Raw genomic sequence first — 17,791 nt, 5'->3', positions numbered from 1 at the left:
TGATAACAAAACACAGAACGGGGCCTGGGTATTTTTCTTAAGTATTGGTTTTCTAAGAAGCAAAACTGAAGACGGGAAAGCCTCAAGTGGCCTAATACTGGAGGTGGTGGGGGAGGGGGCCTGTAACTGATTTTGGGCATGCTTGGAATAGCTATGGAGAGTGGTGGGAAAGAGGTTTAGGAGTCAGGCAAAAGCATGGGGTGGGGGAGCGAGGGGAATGCGAGTTGGTGCTAGGTTGCATATGGGAATTTACATGCTCATCTATCCAAAATGGACAAATTGGATGGGTCATTTTGGTCTTTATCTGCCACCACTTACTATTGTTACCAAGGGAACAAATCAAGTTTTTTGCGTGAGGGGGAAGAGGGGAAGCAGAGTAAAATGAAAAGCCCAGCAGTTTCCTTCTGCTCTTCCATCTTAACTGGAACCAACCTCTCCTAGGGATATAGCGCCATAAACATCTGTAGCTACCCAGCACTTCTGGTCATTTTTAAACTTCCCTTCTGTCTAGACCAGCCTTCACAGTGCTAATGCTTGACCAAGAGCCCATAGACTATGGCCGATTCAATAAGAGGTGCGGAAGAGTTGGTGCTCTGAGACGAGTGCCCAGGCACTTTCTCCTGGGCATGCGATTTTATATTTAAATGAGGTGGCACGCTAATTAGGAGGCTATAGATGTCACAAATGAATGACTACTGGGACGCTCTTCTGGTCTCTTGCCCCCCCCCCCCCCCAACCCTGATCTGCATATCAGGTATTTATTCACAGGACTAGGTTACCCAGAGTAATCCAACTCAACAATTCTGCTGAACATGAGAAAAATCTGAATCAGCATGTAAATATGTTCCTCCTTTCTGCACGCGTAGGACAAATCTCTCACATTTTGTAGTGAAGCGAAACAAAATGTGGAATTTTTTCATGCATTGTTAAGTTTTAGAGAGTTAAATTAATAAATTCTGGTTAAAAAGACCTTAATCTAAAAGCAAAGATAACTAAATTTTAAATATAAAAAACTCTCTCAGGACACCAACAAAATAAAACATGGATTTTAACTCAATGGTAAGGCAAATTTATTTCCTTACTAATAGAATGGAAAGAAAAGTCATCTGAGCATTAATGTCTTCATTAGGATGTACTAAACACAATCTGAAGGCAAAATATTGATATTTCTCTGAACTCTGTGTTGTAAACACATGGAGAGGGAGAAATATCATTACAACATACTTCAATCTGAGCAGCATTCTGCCTGTATGCTATTAAAGTTGTAATGCTATCCTCCACAGCAATCAATACACTTTTTTTTGCCTGCTGCCTCTCTTATAAATATAAAAATAAGGATTTTAAAATTCTAATACAAATGTACATTGAATGAGATTATGGGGCTTGAATGATCAAACATGACTTTTGAGTAGATGGTCCCAGAAAGAACAGCTTTCAGCAGTTTTTTTTGTTTTCTTTTTTTTTGGGGGGGACGGACAGTAAACATTTTCAATGCTATATATTTTAAGTTTGACAAGGTGGCATGGGTTATGCAAAGAAGCAAACATGTAGCAATTCAAAACCAAAGTTTAAATTGTAATAAACATTAATAAAAAATACATTTCATGTACAGTGATGACCATCACAAATGTAAAAACAAATTGTTACAGTGACTGTTACACAAAAACAAACTTGTTACACAAAACTCTGCATTTACTATAAAACACTTTGCAATAGTAAAGTGAAAAGGAAAATCTTTTGTTGAAATTTGCAGAAACCATCAAGGAAAAGAAACTAATTTAAGGCATTCCACTAGTAATGCTTTGGGGTGGAATTACAGGTTCCTTCAAATTGTTTTACTTTCAGAGCCACACCTCTCCTACTAATTGCAACATATATTTTAAGGACAAACAAACTTAAACATTGCCCAATGTTCATGACTGCAAAGCCACATTATTTCAAACATGACATCAGTCCTCTATATTTTGGTTGACCCCTTCTACCAAAACAAAGTTTTTAGGCAGCCAACGTATTGGGTTTTATTCAATGATTATTGATAAAACCTAATTGCTGCTGAAGTCCAAATCAGGCTCTTATGGCTTCATTCAATAAAGCTCTTTCCCATAGACAGAGAATGTGAAAAGTCCCTTACTGAATAAAGCTCTTTATGTGGTATTTAGTGCCTGAATCATCAACATCTGTTCCCAGAGACACAGTATGAGGAAAAAAGCCTTAATGAAATCAGGCCCTCACTCAGTGATAGCTGTTCTTCCCGCAATTGGACAGAATTGGCCCTTAAGTAAAAACAAAAACCTAATTGTTATAAAAGTTGAGAAATAAAATGGAAACTAAGCATCTTTATTTAGATTTTTTTTCTTTTAATCTGCTCATCATAACATTGTATACCACTGCCAAAGTTCACATACACAGTATCACAAGAAAAACAGTAATTCTGTCAGAAACAAGACATGAATTCTTATCAGTTCAGAGCCAGCAACATGGCTTTGAGCACAAGAGTATATAATTTGTTTCTCACTTAAGCTTCACCTTTCTTCCCCTATAACTACCTACTACGTCCATCAGTATTACTCATAAGCCATCTAGTGGCATTTATGCTGCAAACTGCTGACTTCCTCCACACACGAACTTTAGTAGGCAGGTCATGCAAACTGACTCCTCACTGTCACCAAACCACAGTCGGAACACACATTCTTCCAAAACAATTTATAGATTATGATATCTTTTAGACAATGGCTTCAGTTTTCCTGCATCATGATTAGGAATAAAAATGTTATACAGACTTGGTATATTGCACTATAATCCAAGAAGCAAAATCTCTTGTGGCACAACATTTAATTTGCAATTCCAGGGATAGAAAACTGATGTGCTACAAAAGGAAGAATATCAAAAAGATGTATTCTACTCACAAGTGACTTGCAAACAATCATTGCTCAACTGTTACCTCTCAAGTAACATAGATAGGTACGGAATACCCTGCTGAACGCTTGCATAAGTCAAACAGATAAATAAGTAAGTGATCGTATGATCAGAACAAAACAACAGGCTGGCCCAGTGTATTCAGGATGGCCATGGAGGCAGCCCCAAAGGGAAGGGAGTTGTGGTCATTCGCTCAAGAGTGACACCTAGCAGCAGTGGCGGATTCACTAAGTCGGACCGGCCCGGGTATTCGCTGCCCAGGCTGGCCCAGGTCACATCACGTGGTCTGCCGAGCGCGGCTCTGTCACGGCAGCGCATGGCAGACCACGTGACTGGAGCGATCGGCCCACCGGGGGATGCCCGATCCTCCGATAGGTCAATCCGCCTCTGCCTAGCAGCTGGATTCACGGTTCATGACTACAGGATTCCAGAAAGAGCCCTGGTGCATGGCTCCTGGCCCAGGACCATTGCTACAGTGCCCAGATTAACGTGTGTGTTCTGGATGGTATGAATATAAAATAGGGGGAAAAAAGTCCCTGAGTAGTTGCAAGTAGCAGCAGCAGCCTGTTAGTTACAGCAGCAAGTTGCAAACCAGGGATGGGTTCAAATCTTGTAGCCACTCCTTGTGACCTTGGGAAGTCAATTCACCCTCCATTACTTCAGGTATAATGTGAGTCTTCTGGGACAAAAAAAATACCTACAATACCTGAATATAATCCACTTTGAAGTTCCTAAAAAGCAGAATATGAATAAATAAATGAAGGTTCATGGCACCAGGATCCCAGCCCTGCTTCCAACTGAGCTGGAGGACCATAAGAGAGGAAACTGCCAGGTTAAAAAAAAAAAATCTATAGTCTGTGTTATTTCATCATGATGGAGTAGCCAAAAATATTAAAGAAAATTCCAACAGGATAATATTTTAAAGAAGGCATCATCTGTAGAATCAAAATGAAAAATTGTGGCATTAAATAAAATAAATATGTTTGAGTTGTAAGGAATTAAGTTTTAACAAACTATAACGGAACTTTCACCACAATATTTATTGCTTCATCATAACATGGTTAGGCTGACTTATGTTCAGGGGCAGATGAAAAAAAATAGTATTTTCAACACTATGTGAATCAGCATCAGGAAAAAATGCTCAAACTAATAAAAGAGGTGGGAATCTTACTGGAGAGACCAACAGGTCTCTCCATCAACTGGTCTAAGGCAAGACTCTTCCAAGGATTTGAAAACAAATAAATGACAGAACTAGTAGGGCAGTTCGAGTGACTGTATTGGTCCTGGAGAAAAAATGGAGTCTTTGCAGGGCATGAAATGTTTTATTGGACCAACATAAAAAATGTTGTACATGAATTTTCAAAAGCAAGCAGATCTCCTCCTTCATGTGACCAAAAAAAAAAAAAAAAATATGAGATAGAACTAGTGAAGCTAAAATTAGAGTGGAAAATAATGGCACCACTTGGAGAGACTTCTCCATCAGCAGCCACGTGTCAAGGTGCCTTGATCTGTGTCTGGTTAGCTAGGTTTATTTATTCTTAGTAAAGACTGGGAAAAAGGTTGGTAAAAATCAGCACCACTAGAAGTAGTATTAAAAAAAAAAAATCCTGAATGAAGCAAACACTAAGAAATACCACAATGTCAATATTATATATATATTTTTAAAGCTCAATACAAACTTCAGTAGGGTAACATCCCAAACACTTACATCAAATTAATCAAAAAGAGGTCAGTAAGTCAGTCGCTTTATCTGATACATACTTTCGGAGGTGTGGCGCAAGAAGAAAATGGCAAACAAAATCACTCGTCCACCTTCCCATTTAAAAGAAACTTGTTAGCCAACGTTATCTGTCAATTACACAAGCTCTCCGTCAAAGATAAATATTTTCTTATTTACAAGTGACAGAGAACTAACACACCGTGGAGGTGTCAAGTAGATAAAGATCTGCATCAATGGGACGAATCAGATATTCTAAAGAACCAATATAAAAGAGCATTAACAAAAAAACAACTTCCACGAAATTAGCATCTTAGTCATACACCACTGTAACTGAGAAAGATGTGTGAACTATTCTAAAATCTTTGTGGATTCTCTCTTGCCAGAAATTTGAGAAGTGCGGGTGTAACCAAAGGGGCAGAAGTCGAAATGAACGGTTTTGTTTTTTTTGCAATCAAGTTCTAAAGGCAAAGCCCGAAACCCGAGCTCCAAACGAAAAGGCCTTTTACACTTCTCGCCATTGACAAAAGGAGGCGGCTGCACGCTTTTTTTTTTTTCTTTTCCAGTTCATCAGGAAAGCGTTGCTGCTTCTACAACAAATCACTGTGCATGGGCATGTACCAAAAGGAGCGGAAAGAACACCGCCCACAGGCGACGCTGGATGGGGGAAAGAAAGAAAAAACAAAGGAAGGAAACGTGAAACCGCCGTTCCCCAGTCTCACACATGGCCTTAATATTTAGCCCTTTCTGCCAGGCCGGCCTAGCGCGCAGCCCGAACTGCGGACACACAGAGCCGTCGGCTTTCCTTCCTCTCTCTCCCTCCCCCCCACTCACACCCCAGCGTCAACAAGCCGGAAATTACAAAAAAAAAAAAAAAAAGAGGCGAGCATCCGAGCCCAGGGAGCGCGCCAGCAGCCGGCCGGGGCGGGTGGTTGGTGGCCGCTCCGCGCCGGGTGCCCATGGCAACCATTAAACGTAACAATAGTGGGAGGAAAGAAGAAGGAGGGAAAAAAAAAAGGTGGGGAAAGTGGAGGCACCCGGCGGCTGCAGGAGGCAAGGCGCCGGCCGGCCGCAGCGGGGGTGGGGTCTCTTCTCTCTCTCTCTCTCTCTCTCCCCCCCCCCCAGCAATCCACCCCACCCCCGGGGCGAGAAGGGGGCCTGGAGACTGTCCGCCCGCCGCCGAGAAGCGTTTTCTAAACCCGCTCTCAGACAAAATTCAAAATGGAAAGTAAACCGGCAAAAAAAGGCATGAGGCGCGGACTACTGTGTAGGTCACAAATAGAGACACGGGGGTGGTGGTAGGGGGGGAGCAGAATACCTACCCGCGTCCGCCGGGGGCTTGCCGTTTCAAAATTCTTTCCGCTTCCGCAGGCGTACAAGGGAGAGGGAGGATTTAAAAAAAAACAAAACGAAAAAAAAAAAAACCCCAACCCTACCCTCCCGGTAAATTACCTCCGCCTTTTCCTCCGTTCAATCCATCCCTACAGAGTAAGTGCCCGTCCGCGAACAATGACGTACGTCCACGGCCTCCTACATCCGGGCACCGCGGCGGAGGGCGGGCTTTGCGAGCTCCTCCGGGTCGGCGGAGGCTCTGCCTGCTGCGCTTCCATTCTGTCAGGCTTTTCGCCATGCTTTAGGCCCTTCCTGGCCGCTTCCTCTGCGGGTTTGTTCCTCTCGTGCACTTTTTGAGAAAGAAAATAAAAAATACTGAACAGACTCCATAAGCAATTGTGTTACTATGCATCTGAAGAGGGGATCTGTACCGTCTTCCAAGGCTCACGTGCGCAACACGGGTTAAGTGTCATTTTTTAATAAAAAGTATCGCAATCTACCATAAGTACGCTTTTCTCTAGCACCCTTTTGGTTGCTAGAGATCTGCTTTGACTGCTATCCGGTCTGTATCCTGGGAATTGCTCTTCAGGGCCTTCTGCGTGATTCCAGTTACAGGACAGAATTTTTAACATGCCATGCATTAAAAGTGAGTTAATATTTACATTTTAAGCCAGAAAAAATATAGTGGTTTACAAATCTAAAGTGGTTCAAATTCGGATTCGTGTTGCTAATGCATTAAAATCGGTGTAATTACACCACAAAAAATAGAGATTAGAGGCACAAAAAATGATGGAGGTGGAAGGGTTCAGGGGGAAGAGTAGATAGAGATATGAGGTGCCAGGGAGGCAATGATACGGTAGTAATGCTCATTGCACCACCTATTTTGGACCCAGCTGCCACTGATTAAAATAGCAAATAGGATGGGATTTTATTGTAATCCATAAATACAAGATCCTGGCTGATACAAATCTACCAGCACATCTGGACAGAGGACATTAGTTGCCCCTAAATTAGGAACACAGCAAAAGACGGGCCCCTAAATGGGAGCACAGCATTAGATGTAACATAGAAACATAAAAATGATGGCAGAAAAGAATGCTGATGGTAATATCTGTTGCACTGTGCAGGTAAAGCGTAAAATCAGGCCTTTGTTTGTTGTTTGAATCCAATTCTCCATTACCCCTTGCCATTGAAGCAGAGAGCAATGTTGAATCTGCTCCTCTACACGCTCTGCCATTCAGCCCCTCAGCTCCTGAGTTGAAATGTGCATTCAGCCTGTGCTGACTGTATTTTGACTTGATGTACATATGTTTTAACTCCTGATGCATTAACTTACTGCATCTGGAGATTAAAAAAAAATGTAATCTGTGTCCTGAATTTCAGTACACAAGGCAATGACTTACCCAAGGTCACAAGGGATTTGAAACCTGACTTCTCTAGTTCACAGCCCACTGCTCTAACCACTAGGCTACTCCTCCACTTGTATAGTTCTTTTAGGAGAATTCTGCATCTTTGAATAATACATTTCCTTTGCATTGCAAGTTAAAATAATTATTACCCAAAGATCATGGTTATATTGTAGTAGAAGAATGCCATCATAAATGACAGGAATTGAGAGAGTCTGAAAATGTAACAGTGTAGTTCATGCAGAGTCCATTCCCAAGACTGGAAAGATGTACTCCATGGAACACACAAAATTTCCAAAGGCGTTCTTTACGTTGTATGTGTGTTTGTGTTATGTGTATCTGCTCTATCCCCCAGTCCTTTCTCTCCAGCCACTCCCCCACCTTCCCTGCTTAATCCTCAATCCTTTCTCTTACCCCTTCCCTCTCAAACTTCAGTCCTGTCTCCCCTCCCCTACTCAATCCACTCTTCCCTCTGTGCTTCTCCACCAAGCTTCAAATTGTCCCCTCAACCTAAATTTTGCCCCTTCCCCCAGTCTCAATCTCCCACCTCAGCAGCACATTCCCTTCTCAGCAGAATAGGTCAACAACTCCTCCTCCTCATCCATCCTCAGTTCCCTCTCTCAGCCTTAGCAGCCTCCCCCCATCCACCCTAACCTCAGTTCCCCCTTTATATGTGTGGGAAGCTCCTTTCATCATCTGGATGGTAAATAAAAGTAGGGCTTTAAGCAGTTGGCTGGCGATGTGGTTGTCTGGTTGCTTGGATACCAGTACAAAGCAGATTGGTCATTGAGAGGTTATGACACCAGACTTTTAGGGTAGTTCGACAGGAACTTTTATTATAGAAGACTTTTGACAAAATATGCACAATTTTGCAGAATTAAAAATGTTTCATGCAGAATTTTTAATTTTGTGATGCAGAATTCCCCCAGGGGTAGTAAATGTAAGCAGAAATATTGGGGGGGGGGGCTTACTGTGAATGCATTCTTTCTAGTGGGCTTACAGCACTATGCACTGGAAAAGATGGATCTAATTACATATTGACTGGAAATAATAATAGTGTACAAATAGTGCCATACAGGACAGTACTTAAGTAACTGGAATATGACCAAATTCTATGATGGGAACATTTCAGATTCTTATGGATGACCACACATCCCTTTTCTCTGCATAGTGACAACAAAATAACTTACAAGGCACCTCTTGTGTCATCTTGGATATGATTCAGCCTCTCTGTGACAAAGGGGGAGACCAACACCTATCCTAGGAGTTTTAATGGGCTCCTGTGGGAACAAGGGTTCAGTTTTTCTGGTCATCTCCAGAGCATATTTCATCCTGTGCAGCCAAATCTCTCTTTAGATCAAGGCCACAATAAAATGAACCTATTACTGATTTTCTTCATTCAATATATACTTACTAGCCGTTAAGCCCTTAACAACGGGCTACATTAACATTTTTTTTTCGGTCCATTTCCTTACCCCTCATTCTCCCCTCCCTCCCATTCTCCTCCCTCCCCCCTCATTCTCCCTCCCCCTCTAGTTAACTCCCCCCCACTCTCTTCCCCCTCCCTCCCCTCTCCCTCCCCTCAGTCACTCCCCCTCTCTCAATCCCTTCCCCTCCCAGCTCATTCACAACCCCTTCGGATGGCGCAGACGGAAGATCTCCGGGGGAGGTCCCTCCCTCGCGGGCGCCGCTACTGCTCCTCGCCGCGCCAGAGGTCCCTCCCTCGCGCGCGCCATCGCCGCTACTGCTACTGCTCCTCGCCGCGCCAGAGGTCCCTCCCTCCTTCGCGCGCACCGTCGCCACTACTGCTACTGCTCCTCGCTGCGCCAGAGGTCCCTCCCTCCCTTGTGCGCGCCGCCGCTACTGCTCCTCGCTGCGCCATTTTTGTTACAGGCAAGCTCTGACTGATGTGCTGCCCGCGCATGCGCGGGTAGAGTTGCTCTCTACTGTGCATTTGCGGCATGTCGGTCAAGCTTCATTTATCTAGTAGATTTACCTTTGTTAAAGCAGCATTGCCATATACTTGCTCAATTTTGGACATATCTGAGTGAGATATACAATGATCTACTCCTGTAGCACAGTAATCAATTCTTTTACACCCATGTTCCTCAGAATTAGAAGAATCTTATTTCCCCTTCATGGTACCATGCAGAGGGCCTGTGTTCGGTTCCCAGGCCAGCTGAAGCTGGAGATCTTGTGGTGGCAATGGTCACAGCCTCTGGGAGGACTGTCAGCCATCACTAATCAGTGTCACCACCTGCTTAGTCTTAAGGTGCACACTAGCCAGGTTCTGGAGGAAGCAGTTATTTGTGGCTCCTGTGATAGCTGGACTTGGTTGAGATGGGGGTGGATATAATAGGGGAAACCCCACCCCAGTAGTTGTAAATTATTTATTTATTTGGATTTAGCTCTTGCCTTTTTCATTATAAGGCAAGTTGCATTCAGGTACAGTATTACAACTTAACTAAAGGTGGTTTTTTTTGCCATTTATGTCTATGGGAAAATAGGGCCCTAAGTTTGTACTTGAGGCAATAGTGTGAATTGTCTTGTGCAACATCATAAGGAGCATCAACTGGATTTAAACCCTGGTTCTCATCCTGCTGCTGTAATCACTAGATGCCTCCAGCAAGCTCAAGCTTTTGGTGCTGTTGCCCAATAGAGGCAGACTCAGACTGAGCTGGAAGCCAAAGAAGTAAGAAATGCTGGGCTAAGAACAAATTTTTTGGAAAGATCCAATTTATATCTGGTTTCCAGTAAATTAAGATGTTTTCCAGTTTGGAGTCTCTGCATTATGGGATTTGAATTTCAGTCAACTGAACAGTTGGGTGCAGTATTAGACCTTATAGCTGGCTACAGTTTTGTTTTATTTTTTGTCAAGGTAGTTTCCTCCTATTCTTTTGGGCTTCCAGCTCACTCAGAACCAAGGTTGGCATCTGGGACCATGATCCCTTATTGTAACTATCCAGGGATTTTCCTTCAATTTAGCATTCCCTCCCATTTCGCTTAGCCCAGTCATTGCAGTTGCAGCCACAGTCGTCCACCGGACATTCTTATTTCATCATCATCGCTTTGATTCATGCTTTTCTAGCTATTAACTATTTAATATACACAACAACCAGGCATCACAAGTTCACAATCCGCTGCTGATTGTATTTGTGAAACTAAATTTTCTTTAGCTCCATAGTAACTCCCTATACGTTTTAGCACATTGACTGGGAGAGAAGTACATGATGGGAGGGGGGAGAGAGTGAGAGGTGTGGGAGAATGAACATGTATATGTGTATATAAAAAGAAAGTGTGCGCGCATAACACCACTGGCACTGCCCATCCACGATAATCTAAAGGTGACTGGAAATCAAAAGTTCTCAGGTATGCTCGTCTGTCTGATAGCTCAAGCGTTTCCATTTCCGAGAGCAAGCTATCCTCCCTCCCGAGTGCTGTCTGCACATACAGACCAACCCAATTGTCGGAGCCGAGGTGTGGAGGGCGAGACACTGCGCGAGCAAGGCGCATGCGCGGTAGAGAGAGAGGGGGCCCTTTGGCGCCGAGCTGTCTCGCGGTGGCGGCCATGTTTGACAGACGGGCAGGAAGAGGAGGAGGGAGCTCGATCTGCCGGGGGTTGGGTTTTAATGTGTTGCCGAAAATCAAGTTTTCTCGGGGCTGCGAACTGAGAAGCTGCTGGCGGGAGTGAACTAACGTGAGCTTTCGGCGCTGTCCTGAGAACGGGAGCTGTGCCCTGACCGGGCCTGGTTGTGCTCCCTGGCTCCCGGGGCTGTCAGGTGATTTATTCCACGGGCCGCACTATGCCAAAGGAGGGCACTCGGTCGGCTGGTGGCCGTGGCACGGCTCCCGATTCCTCGGAGAACCGAGTTGCTGCGAAGCCAGAACTGAAAACGCCTCTGGAACTTTTGGCGGAATCTGAGCCGGATTTTGATAGTAAGTTCTGGAAATTTTCCTATCTCAGGTACCTGTTTTGCATCATGCAATACAGAGTCGCTGTAATGCTGAGTTTTCCCCAAAATCCAAGACACGCCCCCTCCTCCCCCACTGTCTAGACAGCAGATACACAATGCACGTTTATTAAGCATACTTAATATTCACCCTTTCTAAATGTATGCTCAAAACAGATTTCATAATAAATGCGCCCCCAATATGTGAAATCATACAGGAATTCTATGCATTATTAAAAATGACAATCTCGAACAGATAAAACCTAGCTTAAATCAATAGTTTAACCATATTTCGTTACAGCAAACGAAAATTCCAGGCTTTCATCTATTCTCTGAATGTAGGATTGTTTATTTTCAGGCAGAGCTCATGTTTAATCTCAATCCTGGTACTTAAAGAAAAAAACACTCTGCTTGATTTACATCAGTTTACAGTTGGAATCGGATGGCGTTCCCAGAGAAGAGTTTGATTAATAAGCTACACTCAGCAGATCGCACGGTTCTATTCGCGGTTGTGCTTGAACTTTTTAAGGTGAATTTTAAAAGCCAGGCATGCACCGAAGTTAGGGGATGCACAAATATGTTGGGCCAGTGCCTGCCAAGCAGATTTTAAGTTGCCAACTTTTCCACAGACCATGAATGGACACTTGAGGGGTAGGGGGATAGCGGTGTTTATTCCCTCCCCCTATTTTGCATAAATTTGCATATTTCTTAGACTCCAATCAGATGAATCCAGAACAAGCGAGTTATGCACTTCTACAGCAGATGGAGACGAAGCAGACTGACCTCAGTCTACCAATATTCTCAGTATCTAGCACATAGTGGACGTGCATCTTCCCACTGGGGATTGCTTTATTTTAAAGAAAGGAAAATTCAGGAAATATATTTGCCCCTTTGTCTCACAGTTGAGAATTCCTGAGGTGGTCCCTCAGCTGTCTCACAGTTGAGAATTCCTGAGGGGGTCCCTCAGCTGTTTTCAGTGGGCTTGGACTTGGCGGCTTGAGCAGCTGAAAGGCAGCAGGTGCAGGAAATGGCCCTTGCCCTCTCCCCCTGCAGCCAGAGACTGTCTCTGTGCTCAGCCAGGTAAGGCTACTGACACACATGTTATATAAATTACTGTTATAAGGAGAAAAAGGGGAATCACCACACTTGTATACCACCACACTTGTACATGACAGCTTGTTAAGGTGGTTTTGGCTTTCTTTAATTTTTTTCCACTATAAACTTTAACTGACTTCTGGCTCCTTTGGCTGCAGCAGCAGCCAGTAACAGGAGAGACAACAGAAAACACATAGCAGCATGAGGTGACAGATTGAGACCAGACCTGCTTGTCATGGGAGAGAGGGAGGCAGGTAGTAAACAAGTGAAGCAGCAGCAAAGCTAGGTTGGGCCTATTTGGGGGGGCAGGATTGCAGCAACTGTGAGGGACAGGATGGGAGTCCCAAAACTGAGACAGTTGAGGGACTATGTTGGGAGAGAGGGAGGCATGCAGGGCAGCAGTAAGGCAACTTTACCTGTAGGCTGGAGTCGAAGAAAAAAGCTGCAGCAGCAGTAGTCGGTACAAGCCTGAGGTGGGAGACTTGGGCATGTCATGGCATGCGTGCTAAGTTCAGCTCTGGGATGGACCCCTGGCCCATGCTTAGAGCAAGCAACACACTTCTGTCCTCTCTCTTCTGTGGCTGTGCAAGCTGCCAAAAGCAAAAGAGTAGGCAGCTGATTGGTGCTACACCACCACCTCTGATTTAGCTACTGGCCAGAGTTAGACTAATCTTTTTTTGACTGAGTTTTCAAGTGGTTATGGTTTTCATGTCATATTAGGATAAAATTGGTTTAAATGATGATACATGTGCAGTTTATAAAATGCAGATCACACAACATTACAAATTTGCAGAAGGAAAGAAAGACTAGTACCAACTATGACCTAAATTACCTACTTGCTTAGAAATAATAATCTTCATAATATCAAAAACTAAAATGGGCAGGAATGTCTTCTGAAAGCATGCAAGCCAGATATAACATTTCAATTTGATATTCAGATATAGTCCAAACTCCCTCATCCAAGAAGAAATTGCATCAAGGCAGTTTTTAATCTTGGATAAAGGCTCAGAAATATTTGGTGACAGCAGCATAAATTGTATTTCCAACTTAGCAAATAGAAAACATATAAGTATTGAATAGTCATAGAAAAGGCAGGCTCTTGTGGAACTCTTGAAAGGATAAGAAATTTTGAGGAGCAAGAATTTCTTGTCACTACATTCTGGGACTGCTTTGAAAGAAAAGACATAAACTATGCAAAAACCTGAAATGAAATACTGTTTTTTTTAATGTTGAATTTAAAATTGAATAGGCATACATCTGACAATGCAGAAGAGGTAGTTTACTGTAAAAATTAAGATTCTCATGTAGTTTTGCAATAAGTTATATCCAAAATGTTTGACAATCTTGTAAAATTGGACAGCATAGGTCAGGGGTCGGGAACCCATGGCTCGCGAGCCAGATATGGCTCTTTTGAGGGCTGCATCTGGCTCGCAGACAAGTGTCGCCACACTTCGCGGTTCCCCGCTGACCCAGCTGCTCCCCGGTCCTCCGCCGCCCGGGCTTAAAATGCTGTCAGCCCGGGCGGAACGCGGCGGGACAGCTGGAGTCAGCGGCACCGGCGTGCTCTCTTCTCCTCCTCCCCCCCCCCCCCCGCGGCCCGGAAGAGGAAGTGGTGGGCATCGGGTGCCTGCGCGGAAGAAGAGACCACGCTAGTGTGGTCTCTTCTTCCCGCGCAGGCACCCGATGCTCTCCACTTCCTCTTCCGGGCCGCGGGGGGGGGAGGAGGAGGAGAGAGCACGCCGGCAGCGGCACGACTGGAGTCAGCCGGGTGCCAGCGCTGGAGTCATCGGGTGCCTGCGCGGGAATCTTCCCGCGCAGGCACCCGATGCTCACCACTTCCTCTTCCGGGCCGCAGGAAGAAGAGAGCACGCCGGTGCTGAGCGGCACCGGCGTGCTCTCTTCTTCCCGCGGCCCGGAAGAGGAAGTGGTGAGCATCGGGTGCCTGCGTGAGAAGAAGAGGCCACGCTTGTGGGAAGAAGACTGCAGCGCGGCTCGGAGGAAAATGAAGAGTTTCAACCGCGGCCGATGGGACTCCGCCTCCGCGAGGGCTGAAAATGAAGGAGGTTAGTGTTGGGAGGAGGCTGCTGCTGCCACGAGTTCCTGGGGTGGGGGTGGGGGAGAGAGAGAGTGAATGAGCGAGCAAGCGTGTGTGTTTGAGATCCTGTGTGTGTGAGTGAGATTGCATGTATGTGAATGATTGAGAGCCTGTGTATGTGAAAGAGAGTATGTCTGTGATTGAGAGCCTGCCTGTGAGAGAGAGAGCATGAATGTAAGTTTACCATTGGGAACCTGTATGTGTAAGTTTGTGTGAAAGAGTATGTGTGTATGATTGAGATCCTTTGTGTGTGAGAGAAATCATGTGTATGTATGATTAAGAGCCTGTGTGTATAAGTAAGAGAGAGATCATGTGTGTCTGTGTCTGATTGACAGCTGGTTTAGGTGATGGAGCATGTGAGTATGTGATTGAGAGCCTGTGTTTAAATGAGAGAGAGAGACCATGTGTGTCTGTGTGTGATTGAGAGCTGATTTAGGTGAGGGAGCATGTGAGTATGTGATTGAGAGCCTGTGTGTAAATGAGAGAAAGAGAGGACATGTTTGTAAGCATGTGAATGAGAGTCTGTGTGTGAGAGAAAAAGACAGCATGTATTTATGTGATTGAAAGCCTGTGTGTGTGTGTAAGCGTGAAAAGATAGACAGCATGTGTGTAAATGTGTAATTAAGAGCCTATATAAGTGAGTGAGAAAAAACATGTGTATATGTGAGTACTGAGAGCATGTGTGTATAGGTGTGTCATTGAGAGCCAGTGTGAGAGAGAGCGCTGGTATGTGACTGAGAGAGGAGAAAGTTCCAAGCAAACCACCCCACCTCCTGCTAATTCAGAACAATCTCAGGACACCTGGATATCAAACGTTCCCAGGTATGCAGAGCAAAAAAATTTTTGTATCCTTATTATTTTTCATTACTGGATCTTTGTGTCTGCTATTTTGAAATATTTTGTTGGTATCTGGAAATGTTTTATATGAGTTTTAATTAGGGATGTGAATCGTTTTAGGACGATTAAAATTATCGTCCGATAATTTTAATATCGTCTTAAACCGTTATGGAACACAATACAATAGAGATTCTAACGATTTATCGTTATAAATCGTTAGAATCGTGAGCCGGCACACTAAAACCCCCTAAAACCCACCCCCGACCCTTTAAATTAAATCCCCCACCCTCCCGAACCCCCCCCCAAATGACTTAAATAACCTGCGGGTCCAGCGGCGGTCCGGAATGGCAGCGGTCCGGAACGGGCTCCTGCTACTGAATCTTGTTGTCTTCGGCCGGCGCCATTTTCCAAAATGGCGCCGAAAAATGGCGGCGGCCATAGACGAACACGATTGGACGGCAGGAGGTCCTTCCGGGCCCCCGCTGGACTTTTGGCAAGTCTTGTGGGGGTCAGGAGGCCCCCCCCAAGCTGGCCAAAAGTTCCTGGAGGTCCAGCGGGGGTCAGGGAGCGATTTCCCGCTGCGAATCGTTTTCGTACGGAAAATGGCGCCGGCAGGAGATCGACTGCAGGAGGTCGTTCAGCGAGGGTTCCGGCGCCTCGCTGAACGACCTCCTGCAGTCGATCTCCTGCCGGCGCCATTTTCCGTACGAAAACGATTCGCGGCGGGAAATCGCTCCCTGACCCCCGCTGGACCTCCAGGAACTTTTGGCCAGCTTGGGGGGGGCCTCCTGACCCCCACAAGACTTGCCAAAAGTCCAGCGGGGGTCCGGAAGGACCTCCTGCCGTCCAATCGTGTTCGTCTATGGCCGCCGCCATTTTTCGGCGCCATTTTGGAAAATGGCGCCGGCCGAAGACAACAAGATTCAGTAGCAGGAGCCCGTTCCGGACCGCTGCCGTTCCGGACCGCCGCTGGACCCGCAGGTTATTTAAGTCATTTGGGGGGGGGTTCGGGAGGGTGGGGGATTTAATTTAAAGGGTCGGGGGTGGGTTTTAGGGGGTTTTAATGTGCCGGTTTTGCGATTTTACGTTTTTTCGATTTTTTACGATTTTTCACGATTTTTCACGATTTTTCACGATATTTTACCCCCCCAAACGGCAACAATACGATTCCCTCCCCCTCCCAGCCGAAATCGATCGTTAAGACGATCGAGGACACGATTCACATCTCTAGTTTTAATTATTGGATATTCCTCTCATCAGCTGTTTCGAAATATGTTCTTTTTGTTAGTACAGTTTTACTGCTGATGATTTTATATTTCTTGATTTGTTTTATAAGGATGGGTGATGTTTCTTTTTTCCTTTGTTACACTGCATACAGAGACTCTGGCTTGTTGCAGTTTCCAATTCAGTTTTTTCTGCATGCTTCTTGTTATGCGTTTTGGTCTCTTTATTCTATGTTAGGTGAGGGACAGCACGTGATTCAGGTGAGGTTTTCTGCTGGCGTGTTGTTTCTGTGTAGGACTCTATAGCAGCCTGACTTGGTCCGTTTTCCTAATAGGAGATGTATTGGTGTCTTAAGGCCTGGTGTAATATTTTCAGAGACTTATTGTACATTAAAAGTGGGATCTTACATAAAATGCACACATTTACTTGTATTTAGTTTTAAACATATTGTATGGCTCTCATGGAATTACATTTTAAAATATGTGGCGTTTATGGCTCTCTCAGCCAAAAAGGTTCCTGACCCCTGGCATAGGTTATGCATATATTATTTTATCAACTTTTTCTCTGAGTGAAATGCTGAAACTTGTCATTTTATCACCTAAATGTCACTGACATTTCATTGTGCAGGATTTTGAATAAGTGATATATTTCAGGAGTTTTGTTTAGCTACATCATATCAAGAGGAAAACCAGAGTAGTTAAGTAATCCAAAAGTTCAATTTTTTAGTAATTAATTATTTTCCAAGGTAAAGTACCGCTATTCTTTTCAAATATATTCAAAATTGTGCAATTATCCAGGCATAAGATATTAGTTGATTCATTATAAAACAAAACATGTAAACATTAAAAAAAAATTCATAGACAATAATACTAATATGTAATAGGTTCATATTTGCCAGCAGAAGCTGGGTGTCAACATCATCCAGCAGTATAGATAAGGTTATCAGTCCAAACAGCCATCATCCTGCAGAGAAATCCCACCCCTCTCCCTCCACAAACTGTGAATCTGTATGAGAGTACTTGGTATAGGTACAAACCCTTTGAATTAAATACATTCTATCTATAATTCTAATTTCCTATGAACACTTGAAAATGACTTACAAGTTGTTGAAAGAAAGGTTCCCAGTCTTATTAAATGATTTGAGACTATTTATTTTAAATTTTGCAATAGCTTTTTTTTTTTTTCCCCTATGTCACTGTTCTGATTAGATCCCACCAGT

The 17,791-nt window shown here is 44.3% G+C and overlaps 2 protein-coding genes across 6 annotated transcripts in view; one reads left to right on the top strand and one right to left on the bottom strand.

The window, feature by feature from the left end:
- The window catches only part of USP42 (ubiquitin specific peptidase 42), a 58,688-nt gene extending 52,440 nt beyond the window's left edge, over positions 1 to 6,248 (bottom strand). For 2 of the 3 annotated variants that reach the window (XM_029577674.1, XM_029577677.1), the window contains exon 1: positions 5,956 to 6,024. The gene's annotated coding sequence lies outside the window, so the exon portion shown is untranslated. Of the gene's footprint in view, positions 1 to 5,955; positions 6,025 to 6,085 lie in introns of those variants that run through there. The other variant, XM_029577675.1, reaches the window with a different exon arrangement.
- A 4,482-nt stretch (positions 6,249 to 10,730) lies between these two features.
- EIF2AK1 (eukaryotic translation initiation factor 2 alpha kinase 1) overlaps positions 10,731 to 17,791 on the top strand; it is a 63,152-nt gene continuing 56,091 nt past the window's right edge. The window contains exon 1 of one of the 3 annotated variants that reach the window (XM_029576444.1): positions 10,731 to 11,307. In XM_029576444.1, the coding sequence (XP_029432304.1) occupies positions 11,175 to 11,307 (133 nt within the window). In that variant the 5' untranslated portion in view covers positions 10,731 to 11,174. The remainder of the gene's footprint in view (positions 11,308 to 17,791) is intronic. The other 2 variants (XM_029576443.1, XM_029576442.1) reach the window with 2 other exon arrangements.

Source organism: Rhinatrema bivittatum, chromosome 14, assembly GCF_901001135.1.
Source record: "Rhinatrema bivittatum chromosome 14, aRhiBiv1.1, whole genome shotgun sequence".
Lineage (NCBI taxonomy): Eukaryota > Metazoa > Chordata > Amphibia > Gymnophiona > Rhinatrematidae > Rhinatrema > Rhinatrema bivittatum.
Note: the sequence above shows the minus strand (reverse complement) of the source record. Positions and strands in the feature narration are given on the sequence as shown.